A 19,899-nucleotide genomic window follows, 5' to 3' on the forward strand; every position below is an offset into this window, starting at 1 on the left:
ATGTATGCATATGTATACGGGTAATATAGTATAGTAAAGAGAAATAAACAAAATAATTAATTAATCTAGTGGAAATCCACAGGAGAGCAATAAAAATAGAAAATTAAGGAGTTATCTCCCCTATAATAACAAAGACGAAAGCTAACGATATCCTAAAGACCTAATAATAGTTATGTATGTGTTTTTTCGTGTTTTGTTCGAAAGGTAACCACTCCTGAAGAAGTGCCAAACGTCTAAATCCAATGGACCAGTCACTGGATAAGTTTGGCACAGAAATGTTAACATAGAGTGGTGAATAAATCGATATATCGAATTTGAAGTCTCTGTCTCTTTTGAATATGAAAATTTAAAAGTTTAAAAACCTTATGATATATATATATATATATATATATATATATATGCTAATATGTTTAGCAGATATGTCAGTGTGTTAATGTTTTGTGCATGGGAAAGGTGGTGAGTTGGCAGAATTGATAGGAGACCGGGCAAAATGCCTAGCAGCATTTCGTCCATCTTTGTTCTGAGTTCCACCTAGGTTGACTTTGCTCTTCATCCTTTTGAGAAAATAAGTACCATTTGAGCAGTGGGGTTGGTAACATTGACGTACCCCTTACTTGAAATTGATGGCCTTGTGTCCAGAATAGAAACCAACATGTTTCTGTATATCTGGAAATATATTCAAGTGTAATTTTGTTTTATTTAATTTTTTGCTGGTTCTGGAGCAAGGTGCAGTGCTCAAGGTCTTTGACAGTCTTCTGAGATTGGTGAGGCTGATGTTTTACTTAAACTGTTGCAAGTTTAATATCTGCAGGAAAGACATAGGCAGGGAGAAGATTCTAATAGGAAAAGGGGAATGAAGTTCTGGGGAGGCAGGACTGGGAGTTGGACATAACATAGGTCAGCCAGTAGGGCACAAGTGGAATTGGCATGAAATTAACCAGCTCTAAGGAACAGAGGCTTATTATAGACACAATCAGTTGAGTGACCCTTCTCTGGTTGTTGCCATTCAAGATATGGGAGCCATACTCCATTGTGAGCTTTTCATGTTTGTGCCTTAGTATGTGTTTGTGATGGGACACATGATTATATAAGGGAGTGCTAAAAAGTTTCTGGCATTAAGAGTATAACAAAAGGCCTGATTGGAGGCCCAACCTTCCAAGTTCTTTTACAGGGCTTAGGAAATCTGAAGGTCCACTGCAATAAATGTGTGAATCTGAAGGGAATATGTTGAATAAAATTGTAATCTTGTATTTTCTTTTACCCATAGCCAGGAACTTTTCAGCACCCACTCGCAAGAAAATATCAGACTTGTATCATCGATAAAGAGGACAAAAGCAACAATTTGCAGCTACTTCTGACTGAAATGGTTTATTTATATAAGTTTTGTATATTTTTCACACTTGCTTGCCAATTTGCCCATCTTTTCATCTCCCTCTCCAGTGCATCTTTTTCTTCTCTTTCTGTCTTTTGGAGTGTATTTTTAAAGAACTCCTTGTACATCTGAAATATACATTAATATATGTGTCTATGAAATACATGTTAGCATGTGTGTGCATTATGAGGGGGTGCTGAAAAGTTCCTGGCTTTAAGGGTAGGCCCAACCTCTTTGAGTTCTTTTACAGGTCTTAGAAAAACTGAAGGACCACTGCAATCAAGTGTGTGAATCTGAGAAGGGAGTATGTTGAATAAAATCATAACTGCTACTGTATTTTCTTTTACAAAGCCAGGAACTTTTCAGCTCTCCCTCATATATATGTTACACAAAAGTCTTTCTACATTTGAAATATATGTGTAAATTTGTGTCAACACATGGATACATATATACATATTTAGCATCATTTATACATCTGAAATATACATTAAGATATGTTATATAGCCTCATGTATATATATATTTGAAATGATTATATATCTATCTATATATATATATATATATATATATATATATACATATTTGAAATGATTATATCTATCTATCTATCTATCTATCTATCTATATATATATATATATATATATATATATATATATATATATATATACACACATATTTGAAATGATTATATCTATCTATCTATATATATATATACATATTTGAAATGATTATATCTATCTATCTATCTATCTATATATATATATATATATATATATATATAATATATGAGTGGTTGGCATTAGGAAGGGCATCCAGCTGTAGAAACTCTGCCAAATCAGATTGGAGCCTGGTGTAGCCATCTGGTTTCACCAGTCCTCAGTCAAATCGTCCAACCCATGCTAGCATAGAAAGCGGACGTTAAACGATGATGATGATGATGATGATGATGATGATATACACACATCAGTATCAAACTGTCCAACCCATGCCAGCATGGACAGCAGACATTAAATGATGATGGTGATATATATTGATGGATAAAGATTCTTTATTTGTGGATTAAAGCTACCATTGGTTTCAAGTTAAGGAAGCCTTTAACAATTATCAAGCCTATCACATTGAACATTGGTGTTCATCTCCAGTTTTGATTATGTGTATGTATATATATATATATAATGCTCAGTGTAAATCAGAAGATCTGAAATAATTTTAAATATTAGAAAGCCCTCCTGTGAGTTTGAAAAATGTAAACACATTCCTTTTATGTTATGTGAAACTAAAGAGGCTAAGGTAACTTTATTAGTGATCTTTCTAAAGATTCAGTTTTGGAAAAAAAAAAAAGGGACTTAGCATACAAGGTCTCCTTTGTCTTGGCAGCCCTGAAAAAAGTTTATGGGTACTGCCTCATTTTTTGTTGATGAAAAAAAAATAAGGTTAAGTAGGAGCTTAACTAAGGATAGTAATTGGTTCATTACTATCATGGTAGTGGTGGTGGCATTGTTGGCTTCCCATTAAGGCAAGGTAAGCTCCACCTCAAGGCTTGGTCCCACTTATTCAGAAGCTAAACCCCACCTGTGGCTGCATGGGACAGGCTGATCCCATAGTTAACATGTATTTTCTTGTTTATATTTGGAGTTTAAACTAAATAGTTTTTACCTGGAATGTTTGATTACGAGCTTTCACTGTTATGTGGTGTGGAAACATACATTTTGAGGTGGTGACAGAGATAGAGACTGCCTTGGGAAATGGTGATTCCAGAGACATTTGTGTATAAAATTCTTTGAGTGGCAAACCTAAAATGACAAAAAGAAAAAAAAAAAATTTTTAAACAAAAATATAAAATTGAAATCTTATTTATCAATGAATTTGGTTTTCAAGGAAAATAATGTTTTGAATTGATAGAAGAGGAAGAAATATAGAAAATTGTTGGCTATAAAGGGCTTCTCTGTGCAAAAGTAGAGTGTATATAAAATAAGAGTAAGAAGCATGATGCTGCCAAAGACCCTGAAGAAATATTGGTTTCAAATTTTGGTACAAATCCAGCAAGTTTTTTTTTTGGGGGGGGGGGTGTAAGTTGATTACATTGAGCCCATTGTTCAATGGGTATTTATTTTAACAAGGATGAAAGGCAAGGTTGAACCTGGTGGAATTTGAACTCAGAACATAGAGATAGGCAAAATGCTTCAGCAATTTTTGAGGAATGGAAGTTAATTTCATACTTTCTACTCTAATACTTGGCGGGTACTTTATTTATATGGATCCCTCAAATGTATGATTGACTTCTGAAGGATTTGAACTCCGAACATGAAGGGCCAGAACAAATACCGGATGGCATTTTTTTTCTGATGCTCATTGCTATCAATCACAATAACAGCAACAGTGATTTCAAATTTTGGCACAAGGCCAGTAATTTTTTCCAGAGGAGGAGGAAGTAAACTGATTATATCTGATTCAGTATTTGACTAGCACTTTGCCTTTCATTCGTTTAGATGTTGAAAAAATGAAGTTGAACTTGGCAGAATTTGAACTCAGAAATGTAAAAAGATGGAGAAAATGCTGCTGAGCATTTTTTTCTGACATAGTTATGGTTCTGCTAGCTTTTAGCTTTAATAAATAATTTCTCTACGATAGACACAAGGCCTGAATTTTTTTAATTTTTAAAGAGAAGGATGGGGCTAGTCAATTACATTGATCTCAGTGCTCAACTGTAGAGCTTCTTTTCTTGAACCAGGAAAGATAAAAAGCAGGGTCTATCTAGTTCAGTGGCATTTGAGCTCAGAATATAAAGAGCTAGAAAAAATGCTGCAATGCATTTTGACCAACATGCTAATTCTGTCAGCTCACTGCCTTAACAGTAACAACAACCTCAAATTTTGGCACAAGGCCAGGAATTTTGAGGGACAGGGATAGTTGATTACACTGACCCCAGTGCTCAACTGGTACTTATTTTATTAACCCCAAAAGAATAAAAGACAAAATTAACCTAAGTGGAATTTGAACTCCGAACATAAAGATGGACAAATGCTGCTAAGCATTTTAATAATTCTGCCAGCCTTATAATAATAATAATAATGGTTTCAAATTTTGCCACAAGGGCAGCTTTTGTGGGGAGGGGTTAAGTCAATTACATCAACCCCAGTATTCAACTACTACTTAATTTATTGACCACGAAAGGATGAAATGCAAAGTCGACCTTGGTGGAATTTGAACTCAGAATGTAGTGACAGGCAAAATACTGCTAAGCATTTTGTCCAGAGTGCTAACGATTCTGCCAGCTCATCACCTTAATAATAATAATAGGAGGAGAAAGAGTTTCTTTACAAGGAGTACTTTTGGGTTTTATCGAAAATGTTCTTAGTGTAACAACAAAAATCTCACCAAGATTGTAGCTTTATAAAAACTTGCTTACCTGTCCATGTTGCACGGTCATGTATTGGAATATTCTTCACCAAAACATTGACATCAGATGGACTAATTCTCATTTTTTCTCCTAGATGGGAGAAAGAATTTTGTTGAAACACCAACAGGATTTTTTTTTTTTTTTAAAAAGCAAAATTTTTTAGTCTTTCATCCAAAATTTGTTTTAAAATTTGGTTTTGTTGTCCTACCCCTCATCAATTTATACCTGCTTTCCATACTGGCATGCATTGGAAGGGTTATATGTGAGGCAAAGAAATTTGGAGGTTAACACAATAGTCATGGGATCTTTTTACATGATTTAAATTAATTTAAAAGCTGTGTTTACCCAAATTATTTGGAATGTTGTGTTAACTCTTTAGCACCCAGCTTACTCTAACAAATATAATGCTTATTTATTCACATTGTTTTGAATTAATCAGGTATTATCTTGTAGCTTTGAGATTCTGATGAGGAGACTGTTTCTTCTTAGAATGACATTGTAGGGCAGGTGTGAGAAGCTAGATCTGACCAGTTTGAACATAAAACAGGTAGAATATTTGGGCCAGATATGGCCACTTTAAATGCTAAGGGGTTAAAGTATGGTATAATCTTGTAATAGATCAGAGCATCTCTTATCTTTTACTTGTTTCAGTCATTAGACTCTGGCCATGCTGGGGCACTGCACTGAAAGGTTAAGTCAAACAAATCAACCCCAGTGCTTATTTTTTTAAAGTCTTTTGCCAAATTGCTAAATTACTGGCATGTAAACACAAACATAAACTTAAAGACATGCACACATATATATACATTCTCAACAGGCTTCTTTCAGTCTTTGTCTGCCAAATTCACTCACAAGGATCTGCTATAGCCTGGGGCTATAACAGATGACAACTCTCACCTGAGGTACCATGCAGTAGGACTGAACTTGAGACCACATGGTTAAGAAACAAGCCTATTCACACAGACACGCCTATATCTATGATGATGATGATGATGATGGTGGTATTAATATTGAAAAACGGTAGAGGTGGTAGTGATAGTAATAAATGCTTTAACCTTGCTTAGAATTTGGGGTGGTGGAGATGACATCAGTAATAGTAATGATAAGGGTGTGGGGGTGGTGATGATGGGAAACAAAGATAACAACAAAGCTGATGATTTCATTTATTTAGCACAAGCCCAACAAATATACAATTATATTGGGAGGAGAAAGTGGGGTTGTAGCTCAGCAGTTCTCATACGGAGAAATACTAGCACCTGCCTTCAACCCGCTTCTCTTAAAATCAGCAAAATCCACCTTTTCTCTGTTATTAACAGGAAAACCAAATAAGAGTTTGCACCCATTCTTCATTCTTCAGTATGGCTTTAGACAAGTTTTTAACCTTTTTGTTACCATAAATCACATTGCATTATCTTTATTTCAATTTTAAAAGTACCAAAGAAACTAGTAAAATAACTTTGTCATTATTAACCCTTCGGCCTTTAAACTAACCATATCCGGCCCAAATATTATACCTGCTTTATGTACAGACTGACCATACCCAGCCTCTCACACCCAGCCTGCAATGTCATTCTAAAAATAAACAATTAATTACATCATTGAAATCTTAAAGCTAGAAGATTATGCATGATTAATTCAAAACAACGGGAATAAATAAATGTTGCATTTGACAGATTAATCTGAATACAAAAGGTTTAAGCTGGTCTTCAAATCATAAATTAGCATGAAATTTTGATGCAAGGTTTTAATTTAGATCATTTCAAAATGAGAGGTTTGTAACCAGGGGCAATATCATGTCAGGTTGATATCCAAAGGATTAACCCTTCCAATATCATAATTCTGTTAAAGTACACTACCTCACTTTCAATTAATTTTGAAAATAATGAAGAATTTATTGAAGTAACTTTGTCATTATTAAGCTGGTATTTGGAACATAAATTAACGTGAAATTTTGAGGGAAGTTTTTTAGTGAATTGGCACTAAAATATCATTTATAAGAGTGGTAGTGTAATACTTTGTAATGCAATAATAGACAATAACAGTCGCAGGAGTGGCTGTGTGGTAAGTAGCTTGCTTATGAACCACATGGTCCCGGGTTCAGTCCCACTGCGTGGCACCTTGGGCAAGTGTCTTCTACTATAGCCTCGGGCCGACCACAGCCTTGTGAGTGGATTTGGTAGACAGAAACTGAAAGAAGCCCGTCGTATATATCTATATATATATATATATATGTGTGTGTTTGTGTTTGTCCCCCTAGCATTGCTTGACAACCGATGCTGGTGTGTTTGTGTCCCCGTCACTTAGCGGTTCGGCAAAAGAGACCGATAGAATAAGTACTAGGCTTACAAAGAATAAGCCCCGGGGTCGATTTGCTCGACTAAAGGCGGTGCTCCAGCATGGCCGCAGTCAAATGACTGAAACAAGTAAAAGAGTAAAAGATATATATATATATATATATATATATATGTATATATATATATATATATATATATATATATATATATATATGTATGTATGTGTGTGTATATGTTTGTGTGTTTGTATTTGTCCCCCCAACTTCGCTTGACTACCGATGCTGGTGTGTTTACGTCCCCGTAACTTAGCGGTTCGGCAAAAGAACCGATAGAATAAGTACTAGGCTTACAAAGAATAAGTGCTGGGGTCGATTTGCTCGACTAAAGGTGGTGCTTCAGCATAGCCACAGTCAAATGACTGAAACAAGTAAAGTAGTAATGTTCAGAAGGCTTGGTAGAACATAGTAATTTATTATAAGAAGAAATGACAAGAGCATAACATTAAATCAAAGTTTGCTTGTCAGCATACAGGGTATAGCATTCAAAGGTATGGTATAACAGTGTCCTATGTGAACAAAAGAAAAGTTCAAGCTATTCATTATACGGTCACAAATCCAGAAAAATGTTCATGTAGCATAAGTAACATGTAACACTGTTACTGTATATTGTAAAATGTGAACAGGATAAACATTCAAACAGTCTATAAATAGTTATTTAGTTCCAGAGTGTTTCTTCCTTTCATGTTGTCCATGTGGTGGAGTTGAGCTCCGACAGTCACATGACAAATTACATCTAAATTTCTTGGAGGCTTGGCTGGGACTGATTAAAATTTTCCCGCGACTTTGTAATAGGTGGCAGTGTGTATCTATGTGCGAGGTAAAGCGATTGGCTACACTAACCAAATCACGCATGGATGGATAATAGTTCCGCCAAAGGGAAATAGTGTTCCTACAGATTTACATTACTTTAACCCTTTTGTTTCCATATTTCTTTTAAAATAAATCACCTTACTTTCAAATAATTTAAAAAATAATGAACAATTTATTGAAATAACTTTGTCGTTATTAAGCTGGTATTTAGAAATTAACATGAAATTTAGATGGTAAGTTTTAATTTAGATGAATTGCTGTACCAAGAAGTTCATATCACAGAACCAAGGGTGCTGCTCTCAGGTGAGTGGTATTAAAAGCCCACTTATGCGTACCTTTCCTTCATTGGACACTAAACTCCGCTTGCGAAGACCTGTTGAGGCAAGTGAAATCGAAATCGAACTAAATTCGACGACTGGCACCCATGCCAACGTCTCCTTCATTGGACACTAAACTCAGCTTGCAAAGACCTGTTGGGGCAAGTGAAAGCGAAATCGTGATGGCACCTGTACCAGTGGAGCACTAAGAGCACCGTCCGAGCATGATCGTTGCCAGAGCAGCTGTCTGGCTTCCGTGCCGGTGGCACATGAATAGCACCATTTGAGCGTGATCATTACCAGCGTCGCCCTCCTGGCACTTGTGCCGGTGGCACATGAAAAGACATTTGAGCGAGGTTGTTGCCAGTGCTGCTGGACTGGCTCCTGTGCAAGTGGCATGTAAAATACACCACTTCGAGCATGGCCGTTGCCAGTACCTCCTGACTGGCCTTTGTGCCGGTGGCATGTAAAAGCACCCACTACACTCTTGGAGTGGTTGGCATTAGAAAGGGCATCCAGCTGTAGAAACTCTGCCAAATCAGATTGGAGCCTGGTGTAGCCATCTGGTTCACCAGTCCTCAGTCAAATTGTCCAACCCATGCTAGCATGGAAAGCAGACGTTAAACAATGATGATAAGAACATGATAATTTCTGTGTTCCCTTTTTTCAATCCTGGGGGTAGGGACCAATCTCCCTTCCCCCACTGCACCACCACAATGAGGAATATTCCTATAATTAGTTGAATCAACCTCCCTCTCTCCTCTCCTACCACTCACCCAGCTAACCCCAGGAACTACTGGGGCTCAACTTACAAATTTCAATTAACAAAATTGTCTTACTTTTCTGCGAAGACTCTTTAAACAGGGTATCATAGAGTTGAAGTAGGGATTCACTGGCAGTACATAACTCTTTCAAAAAGGGGCCACTTGCTTTTATCACTTCTGCCTGTCAATGGTAAAATATAAAAACATTAATACTTTAAAAATAGAAAAAAAGTGTTGGTGGGGGGGTGTACTATATTTTATCACATTAGTTTGTTACTGAAGAAAGATCATCTTCATCATTTAATGTCCACTTTTTCATGCTTGCATGGGTCAGTTGGAATTCGTTGAGACAGATTTTCAACAGCTGGAGGCTTTTCCTGCTGCAAACCCTTGTCTGTTTCCAAGCAAGTAATATTTTCCCATAGCTAGACATGCTTCTCAGAAGTCTGGAAGCAAAATGATGCTCATTTACAATCATCATTAACATATATACACAAACTCAACACACACACACTCATATATATATATATATATATATATATATATATATATATATATATATATATATATATCTATTACTTGTTTCAGTCATTTGACTGTGGTCATGCTAGGGTACTGCCTTGAAGAATTTTATTCAAACTTATCGACCTCAATACTTATCTGGTACTTATTCTATCAGTCTCTTTTGTTGAACTGCTAAGTTATGGGGGACATAAACACATCAAGCAGTGGTGGGGGACAAACATACACACACAACAGAATTCTTTCAGTTTTTATTTACCAAATTTATGCAGAAGACTGTGATAGGCCCAGAGCTGTCAAAAGTGCTATGCAAGGTTGAGAATTAAATTTTTAACTGCACACCCACACCTGTAGTTAGTGAAATGGTATTTTACATTTGAAGTCATTTCAGTAGTATATAAAATTTATACTAAAATTGGATGGTTGTCTTTGAACTGGAAACCACTCCCTGGGAATTAATTCTAATTTGGAGTGAATCTCTTTGAGAAGTTTTGTTGTTTTGGGCAGAAGCTTGAATAGAACTTTACCTTTAACTCTGTGAAATGAGATTGCATAAACGTCATTAACGCCTCATGTTGCTCACGTTCACTTTCGTTTAATATGTTCAGTTTCTCTTTCATCTGTGGATGCCCGAGATTTGGTTGGAGTTGCTCTCTGTTGGAGGCCTGTTGAGAAAGAATTTAGAATTGCAGTGATTAGAAAAAAAAAACAAAAAAACAGGCAATCTGATTTTTATGAATTGGTCAAAAGTTCAATAAATAACTGCTAGTTTAGACAAAGTAACTAAAATAATAATAACAAGAGCACTCAGCACAAACTTCTGCCGAGGCAACACCAACATCCTCTCAATGATTAGCCAGAGATGACTTTTAAAATGAGAATATCTGAAATAAACTCGAATGCTCTCACAAACGAGAATACTAAAAATGAACTCGACTGCTCTCAAAAATTAAATTTTAAAAAACTGGAAAAATAATCCAGAATCCTTGTCCAGTACCTGATTGATCCCAATGGTAGTCATGGAATGTTAAGTTGGCTGTAGAAAATTTAGTAACAGTAATAAATATATATACGTGTAGATGTAAGTACGTAGTACATATACGTATGTATATATATATATATATATATATATATATATATATATATATGTGTTGTTGTTGTTGTTGGCACTCCGTCGCTTACGGCGTCGAGGGTTCCAGTTGATCCGATCAACGGAACAGCCTGCTCGTGAAATTAACGTGCAAGTGGCTGAGCACTCCACAGACACGTGTACCCTTAACGTAGTTCTCAGGGATATTCAGCGTGACACAGTGTGACAAGGCTGACCCTTTGAATTACAGGCACAACAGAAACAAGAAGTAAGAGTGAGAGAAAGTTGTGGTGAAAGAGAACAGCAGGGTTCGCCACCATCCTCTGCCGGAGCCTCGTGGAGCTTTAGGTGTTTTCGCTCAATAAACACTCACAACGCCCAGTCTGGGAATCGAAACCACGATCCTATGACCGCGAGTCCGCTGCCCTAACCACTGGGCCATTGCGCCTCCACACACACACACACACATACACACACAAATATATATATATATATATATATATATATATATATATATATATATATATACATATTATATATGTAAGAAAAGGTTGAATTCTATTTTATCCTTTACTTTGGGGGGCTCCAAAGTTAGATTTCTAATAAAGATTCTTCATATTACATTGGTACTTTACTGTTGTAAATATTTTTCGAATATGAAAATGTTACAAGTATAAGGTGTGTTACGAGCATTTATAGAACATGTATCCGACAGAAACTCAACAAACAATTAATGATGGAGAAGGGAAGGTGTTACAAGTTTTTAAAATTTCTTCAATTTTTTAAAAACTTTTAACACCTTCTCCATCTTTAATTGTTTGTTGAGTTTCTGTCGGATACGTGTTCTATAACTGCTCATAACACACCTTATACTGTGTATGTATGTATATATGCGTGTATGTGTGTGTGTATATATATATATATATATATATATGTGTGTGTGTGTGTGTGTGTGTGTGTGTATATATATGTATATGTACATATATATATATATGTGTGTATATATATGTATATCTATATATGCGTATGTATATATACGTGAAGACCGTTGTATATATATATATATATATATATATATATGTATATATATATATATACACATACACATACACATACAGACATACACATACATATGAACCATCACACACTCATACGGTTGCTTACACACACACACACACACACACCACAATGGGTATTTAAAACAACACACTCACTCAGACACAGAGAGACACACACACACTCGCGTATACACACACTCCCACATTCACACAAAACACTCCCACGCACACACACAGATGCACACATACATACACACACAGACGCACACATATGTACACACCCTCACACATACATACGGTTGCTCTCACACACACACACACCACAAGGACGATCAAAACAACACATACACACTCAGACAAAGAGATATACGCACAGTCTCACGTACACACACCTAACATCCCCACCGACACAAAAAACACTCAAACACACACTCATATACACATTCCACAATAAACTCTGGGACCAATAAAAACGGCACACACACACACCCACACCCACACACACGGACACAAACACACATATATACACACACACATAGAGATGTGCACAAAACCAGTCCCAAAAACCAGTGAACCATGACAGACTGTCACAGACCAACCAAAAATAAAAAAATCTTCTTTAACTCTTCTTCCCTCCCACCCCAGCTAGCCAGTCATACTGTCTCTTAAGACAGTAAAACATTCCCTCAATATACGCAAGAGAAAAAAGCCAGGTCAGTTCCTCCTCAATTTTATTCGATTGTCAAAGAATATGTATAAGAATATGTATATGTATTTTTCCATATGTGTATTTTCATACACTGTTTTTAACACTGTTTTTAACAATTTCACCTTAATATCAGAGAATGTGTGACAATCAGTATGTAACACTACAAAGTTCATACAAAGCTTTATACTTTAAATATATTTTATCATCAAAGAATGTATATATGCATTTTAATACTCAAACTGTTTTTTAACATTTTTTATTATTCTCAAAGACTTTTGATAATCTTTTTCTAAAAAAGTGAAACCGGTTAAGTAAATAAATATTTTTTAAAAAATAAGTGCATCTTCAAACCTACTTTCATATATATTTCCACTCGTACAGTATTCCACAACTTTACTTTATTATATATATATATATATATATATATATATATATATATATATATATATATATATGTATATGTTTGTGTGTCTGTGTTGTCCCCAACCCTCACTTGATAACCAATGTTGGTGTGTTTATGTCCCCGTGGCTTGGCGGTTCGGCAAAGGAGACTGGTAGGATAAGTACAAGGCTTACAAAGAATAAGTCCTTTGGTCAATATGTTCAACTAAAGGCAGTGGTTCAGCATGGCCACAGGCAAATGACTGAAAGAAGTAAGATTCTTTCCTTGTTCCTTTCTGTGGGAGAGCATAGGCTCAAAATATTAAAGACTTTTTCACTTCCCGAGCGTTAAACTAATACATCTGTTTGTTGTCTACACCAGGAGTTTTCAAACTTTATATTTCAGGCTTTACCTTAGGGATCCCCTTATAAACGCTTATGAAATTTATACATAAATATTTGCTTAAAATAACATATATTTTTACATTTATTTATTTAACAGTATTTAACAAATAGGTTTATTGTCAATTAAAAGATTTCGATTAAAAAACATATATAAAATCAAATTGCCCATAAAAAGTATTTGCTGTCCACAGACCCCCTGAGGTCCGTGAACCACAGTTTGAAAACCCTGGTCTACACCACACTTATGATGAGAGGGATCCAGCTGTAGAAACATTGCCAGATCGAATTAGAGCCTGGTGCAGCCGCTGGCTCTCCAGACCTCAGTCAAACTGTCCAACACATGCCAGCATGGAAAACAGACATTAAATGATGATGATTATATTATAAACAGGAAAGTAAATTTTGAATGCAGTAAAGCTGTAAGAACAGCAGAGAAAGATTGGGTATTTACCCTCATAAGATGGAAAAAAGTTGTCAGCTGGTGGCTACGGGAATCGAACCTGCACCTGTCAGATACCAGTTGAGCGCTCTACCACTAAACTAAATGTTCCCTGACAATAATTACCATCAATTTTAATGCTAAATGATAGTTTTTTTTATAGTGACAATATTCTATAAATATACATACACAAACATACAATTTCCATTGATCAAATTCCACTCACAAAGCATTGCTCAGCACAAAGCTATAGAAGAAGATACTTGCTGAAGGTGCCATAGAGTAGGATTGAATCTGATAACTGTTGGTAATGAAGCAAGCTTCTTAACTGCACAACCACAACTGCATCTATCAGCGCCCATGTGCACCAATCACAGCCATGCATGCGCTGAACAGGATGGTCATGGCTGGAATGTAAGAACTTCTATTCTGCTGCATCAGGATGTTCTATTTGGTTATTTTTTTTTAATTACACCATTCCTACCTGTTTTTCTTGAAACTCTTCCAGTTTTGCTCCAAGAACCTTCCGTTTGTTTTTCAACAAGATGTCTATAGAATTGGCATGATCCTTAAAATGGTAGTTCATCACAAGACCAGGGATTTTTGAAGCTATACTCTCAAGTTGTTGGATTTGTTTGGCGAATTCTGGAATAAACACAGACATGGTTATTTTCAATGATTTTGTTGTTCAGTTTACATATAAATGTATGTGTATGTGTGTATACATTAAGGGGATTTGGTTGCTATTTCTAATACTGAGTCACCATATAGGGGCTTCTTTATGGTGTGTAGGAGAGAAGATTGTGCTGATATGGTCATTTCAGCAGAATTGACACCCTATCAAGCCTTCCCCTTACAACTCATCTCTTGTCTTCAATTCCTGCTATACTGAACTGATATCCTCTGTGTCCTACTCATTCCCTATCTCTAATCATTTCTCACACTGTTTTGACTCAGTGCACTTCCTATTGTGCCTCATATATACATTTTTCCTATTCTGCCTCATATATACATTTTTCCTATTCTGCCTCATAGTCTCTTCCTTTTCTGCTTCATATTCACATTGATCTCACATCTCTTTCTCTCTCTCACTTTCCAAGTGGGCAAGCCATGTATTCACCACTTCAGCAAGACACCTGCTCTTCTCCCTCTAACATAGTTTCTTTCTGCAATTTATATCCCGCTCAGTTGAGGAGTCTTATCTTGCAGGTACATGGTGACCTCACTGGTGCTGGTGCTACATAAAAAGCACTCAGTACATTTTGTTAAGTGGCTGGCATTAGGAAGGGCATCCTGTTGTAGAAACCATGCCAAAGCAGACATAGAACCTGGTCAAGCACTTTCGCATGTATGTTCTTGTCAAACCATGCCAATATGGAAAAAGGGATGTTAAATGATAATGATGATGATATATGTGTGCATGTGTCTGTGTAGACACACACACACACATATATATGGAGTGGGATGGTTAGTAATTGAAAGTGGTCAGTTGTTGGGTTTGTGAACAGATGTCAAAATTTAGGGATAATGGCTATAAAAATATGGGAAGCTGAGACAGTCAGAAAGGAGAGGACAATTATTACAGGGAAGAAAAAAGTCTAATACAAAGATGCTTATAGGGTGGCTAAGGGGGAATTCAAAGAAAGAAGTTAGGTTGGCAGTAGAGGGTGATTACTAAGGTATGTAGAAGGGTATGAGAAAAGATAGAGGGAGGTGGATAAAATGGTGGGGAAAAGTAGGTAGTCAAGGCAGTAGTTAGTGCTAGGTGGTTTAGGTTGGAGCGAGATCAAATAATAAAGGTGGGTTGGCAATGGAGGGGGAGCATTGAGATATGTAGAAGTGTATGAGAATAAATAGGAGGGAAGGGTGGATAGGTTGGTAGATAAGGCATTGGGATAGTTGTAAGTGGTTTTGGTTGAAGAAAAGAGAGGAGAAAATGGGCAAGGAGGATGAATGTGCAAAGGTAGTCATAAGAAGGAATAGTTTAGTTTAGTAGAAAGGGTGGTATTAGTGGAAGGGTAAGTTGCTAGTTTGACCTAGTTGTGTCTTAAGGTTAATTGTAATTAAGAATAATCATAGATAGGGGACTACACAGATTTGACAAAATGGGCAAATGATGAGTAGAACTTGTGTTTACAAGAGAGTATTACATCTGAAAATCTATTAAGTAATGAGGGGTTGTGGTTGTGAAAGATGGCAAGCAATTCTCTTAACCACAATTTACAAATGCCCAGCACAGTCGCAGTCCAATGACTGAAACAAGTAAATGGTAAGAGATAAGCAATCTGTACAAGAAACAGAACAACAACAATTTGTTACAACTTACCTGTTTGGCAACGTGTGGTATATTCTGTTGCTTGGGCATAGTAAGATTTCAACTTCTTTTTCATTACTACTGCGCATGCGTCAACATTATCTTGAATAACATGGGGCCTTGTCACAGGACGCACACCTTTCACTCGATAGTAATCCTGAAATCATTTCCAACTTTCTCTCGTTAAATACAGTTTCAGAAATAAACAATTTTGTTGTTGTTGTTATTGTTGATGTTGCAGCTTAACCCCAGTGCAACACCATGCAAGCATGGGAAAGTAGATGTCAATGATGTGTATATTTATATATATACATACATGTGTGTGTGTGTGTGTGTGTGTAGTGGTGGTGGGGTATCATAATCATTGTCATTGTTTTAACTTCTTAATTTTACTTGCTTCAGTCATTAGACTGCAGCCATGCTGGGGCACCGTCTTGAAGAGTTGTTAGTCAAATGAAGTAACCTCAATATATATTTTTTTTTGAAGCTTAATACTTATTCTATCAGTCGCTTTTGCTGAACAGCTAAGTTAAGGGGACATAAATTCAATACCAGTTCTCAAACAGTGGCAAGAATCAAACAGACATAAAGACACATGCATATATACAGGGTGTCCCAAAATTAAACCAACCAGCTTTTTTTCAATTTTGCCAAAGCAAAATATTGTTATATTTCGGGTCCAAGCATTGCAATGCAATGGTGAAGGAAACACAATTATGACACTCCCACATTTATTCGATATGACCATCTCTGTTTTGAATCACAGCCTTAAGTGTAGGTGCACATGCTTCACATGTGGCATACAGCTGTTCTTGTGGGACTGAAGCCCATTCCTGGCACAGTCTTGCCTTCAGGGAGTTGAGCAAAGCATGAGGAGTGCTTGAGACCTTTGTCTCCAAAATGGACGAAATAGAAAAATTCAATAGCATGAGGTTGTGGGTTCTGGAAGGCCATACATCCTTGCCTATTAACGATGGAATGTTTTCCTGAATCCAGTGTTGTGTCTGTTTGGAGCTGTGGGATGGTGGTGAGTCCTGCTGGAGGCTCTAACGTGCACCATGAAAACGCACATTTGCTCATGGAAGCAGTTCAGCTTCCAGAATGTTGCTAATGTATCACTGGATGTTAATTTTAACTGCTAGTATGACAGTGACCCTCATTTACAACTATCACATCTGACTAAATTACAACAGGTATATAGTCCATTTTTTGTATTATAGTGCATTGTTCTACCATTCTTTATATATATATATATATATATATATATATATATATATATATATATATATATATATATATATATATATATAGGAGTGGCTGTGTGGTAAGTAGCTTGCTTACAAACCACATGGTTCTGGGTTCAGTCCCACTGCATGGCACCTTGGGCAAGTGTCTTCTACTATACCAAAGCCTTGTGAGTGGATTTGGTAGACAGAAACTGAAAGAAGCCCGTCGTATATGTGTATATATATATATATATATGTGTGTGTGTGTGTGTGTGTGTGTCTGTGTCTGTGTTTGTCCCCCCAACATCACTTGACAACCGATGCTGGTGTGCTTACGTCCCCGTAACTTAGCGGTTCAGCAAAAGGGGTCTGATAGAATAAGTACTGAGTTGACCAAAGTCTTGTGAGTGTATATGGTAGATGGAAACTGAAAGAAGCCTGTCATATACATATGTGTTTGTGTGTATGTGTATGTAAGAATGTGAATGTGCATTGTCTTTATCTCTCTTTGTCTCCTGTCAATGCTTGACGACCAGTGTTAGTTTGTTTATATCCCCACAACTTAGTAGTTCAGCAAAACAGACCAATAGACTAGGTACCAGGCATTAATACAATAAATACTGGGGACAATTCATTCAACAAAATCCCATCAAGGCAGTGCTCCAGCATGGCCACAGTCTAATAACTGAAACAAGTAAAGTTAAAACATTAGTAATTAATAAATGTAATTAAATAGATGTAGCTGTGGAGTTAAGGTCATTTCAGAACCAGATTTGATCCCAAGGCTTGGAATCTGTAGCTTTGGATTCGGCAATGCTACCTGTAAGTGGAATTTGATAGATAGAAACTGTGTGGAAGCCTGTCATGTGTGTGTGTGTGTGTGTGTGTGTGTGGCGTATGTGTGTGTGTAGATACATATATATATATATATATAGGAAAATGAAAAAAAGCCAGAATGCTGAACTGGAAGCATAATTTAATAAAGATTTTTTCTAACCGGTTTTCATTGCGAAGAAGCAAATTATCAAGAAGAAAGAGAATGAAAATGTTTTTTTTACAAAGAAGTACAAAATGAAGAAAATAATATATAAAACAATAATATATAAAAAAATAGACATACCCATACATTATATTGTCTTTGAACTTTTGTAGTTCAATAGTAGTTCATGTATAAATTGGTAGGAAAAATAAGGATGCATGAGGGTTGAGAGTTTTGTTAGGTTTAAAAAAAAGGGTTAAAAGTTTGTGTTAAGCGGGAAATGTGGTGTCAAAACAGGAAGTGTGTGTAAGGGGAGACAAGTGTTTTTAGTTGGAGTTATGAACTCTTTTTTTCCAAACAGGAAGTTTGTGTCTGTTCATAGAAGAATAAGGTCACTGAGGGGTGTGTGTGTTAAGAAATGGTTGGAATTTCTCTATGAAAAGATTCTCCTTGTTGATTCTTTCTTGTGTGGAGATTCTGTCTTTACATTGATAGAAAGGGAATATAATGAATTTAGGGTTTTTGTTTCTGGCGCAAGAGTCTATGTGGCCACTGAGTGAAATTCGGCGGTATTGAGGGAGGTTTATTTGTTCCTTATGGACAGCTACTCTTCTACGTAATGGGAGGCTCGTCTGTCCGATATAGAAGTTTTGGCAACCTGCGCAAGTAAGGACATAAATGAGGTTACCCGAGGAACAAGAGAAATTGGTTTTAATTTTAAACTTTGTTCCTCGTTTGAAGGTAAATTCAGAGCCTTCAAGTAGGTAGGGGCAGGTGCCACAATTAGGGCGTGCACATTTTTTAACTGATGGGGGTGGAAGAGGTGTATGTAGTTTGGAATTGGTTAATAATGTTTTCAAAGATTTGTGTTGCCTTTTGCATTTAAGGACTTTGTGTGTATTAATGATATTGTTCATTTTCGGGTCTGTGGTGAGTAAGGGGAGGTTTTGTTTAATTGTGGTGAATGCTTCGATGTTATTGGGGTTATGGGTGGAGATGTATGGAAGTATTTTGGGGTTGGGTGTGTTATTATGTTGGTTGGTTTTTAGTGTGTTTTTGTCAAGTTCCTTGGCACGTTTCATTCCAAGATCTATGAGTGTGGAGGGATATTGGCGTTGTAACAGTGTTTTTTTGAGATCTTGTAAGCATATTTCTCGAGTGGTTGGGTCAGAGACAATGGTGCAAATTCTTTTAGCTAAATTAAAGGGGATATTTATCTTGGTGTGTTTTGGGTGGCATGAGCTAAAAAGGAGGTATTGTTGTGAGTCTGTAGGTTTGTGGTAGATGTCGGTTGTGATTTGGTTATTAGGTGTTTTTATAATTAAGAGATCAAGAAAAGGGAGATGATGTTTGCTGAATTCCATAGTGAATTGAATGTTGGGATGTATGTTATTAAGAATGGATTTTAATTCTAAAAGTTTTTCATAGGGTTCATTCCATATGATGAAACAATCATCCAAACATCTTTTCCAGTTATCCATTAAAAAGATGTGGAAAAGGTGTCCAAATTTATGGCGTGAGGTTTCATATAGTGTTAATTGTGAAATATGAAACCTCACGCCATAAATTTGGACACCTTTTCCACATCTTTTTAATGGATAACTGGAAAAGATATTTGGATGATTGTTTCATCATATGGAATGAACCCTATGAAAAACTTTTAGAATTAAAATCCATTCTTAATAACATACATCCCAACATTCAATTCACTATGGAATTCAGCAAACATCATCTCCCTTTTCTTGATCTCTTAATTATA

General features: G+C 36.3%; 1 protein-coding gene across 2 annotated transcripts in view; it reads right to left on the reverse strand.

Moving 5' to 3' along the window:
* Positions 1–1,341: 1,341 nt before the first annotated feature.
* LOC106875255 (coiled-coil domain-containing protein 180) overlaps positions 1,342–19,899 on the reverse strand; it is a 177,197-nt gene continuing 158,639 nt past the window's right edge. For both annotated transcript variants that reach the window (XM_089338941.1, XM_089338940.1), the window contains exons 31-37: positions 15,948–16,092; positions 14,106–14,266; positions 10,067–10,204; positions 9,093–9,198; positions 4,783–4,863; positions 3,030–3,166; positions 1,342–1,500 (exon numbers count right to left, since the gene is read on the reverse strand). In XM_089338941.1, coding sequence (XP_089195067.1) covers positions 1,369–1,500; positions 3,030–3,166; positions 4,783–4,863; positions 9,093–9,198; positions 10,067–10,204; positions 14,106–14,266; positions 15,948–16,092 — 900 coding nt within the window. In that variant the 3' untranslated portion in view covers positions 1,342–1,368. The remainder of the gene's footprint in view (positions 1,501–3,029; positions 3,167–4,782; positions 4,864–9,092; positions 9,199–10,066; positions 10,205–14,105; positions 14,267–15,947; positions 16,093–19,899) is intronic.

The sequence above is a fragment of the Octopus bimaculoides genome, chromosome 21, assembly GCF_046866305.1.
Source record: "Octopus bimaculoides isolate indiv1 chromosome 21, ASM4686630v1, whole genome shotgun sequence".
In the NCBI taxonomy this organism is placed as follows: Eukaryota; Metazoa; Mollusca; class Cephalopoda; order Octopoda; family Octopodidae; genus Octopus; species Octopus bimaculoides.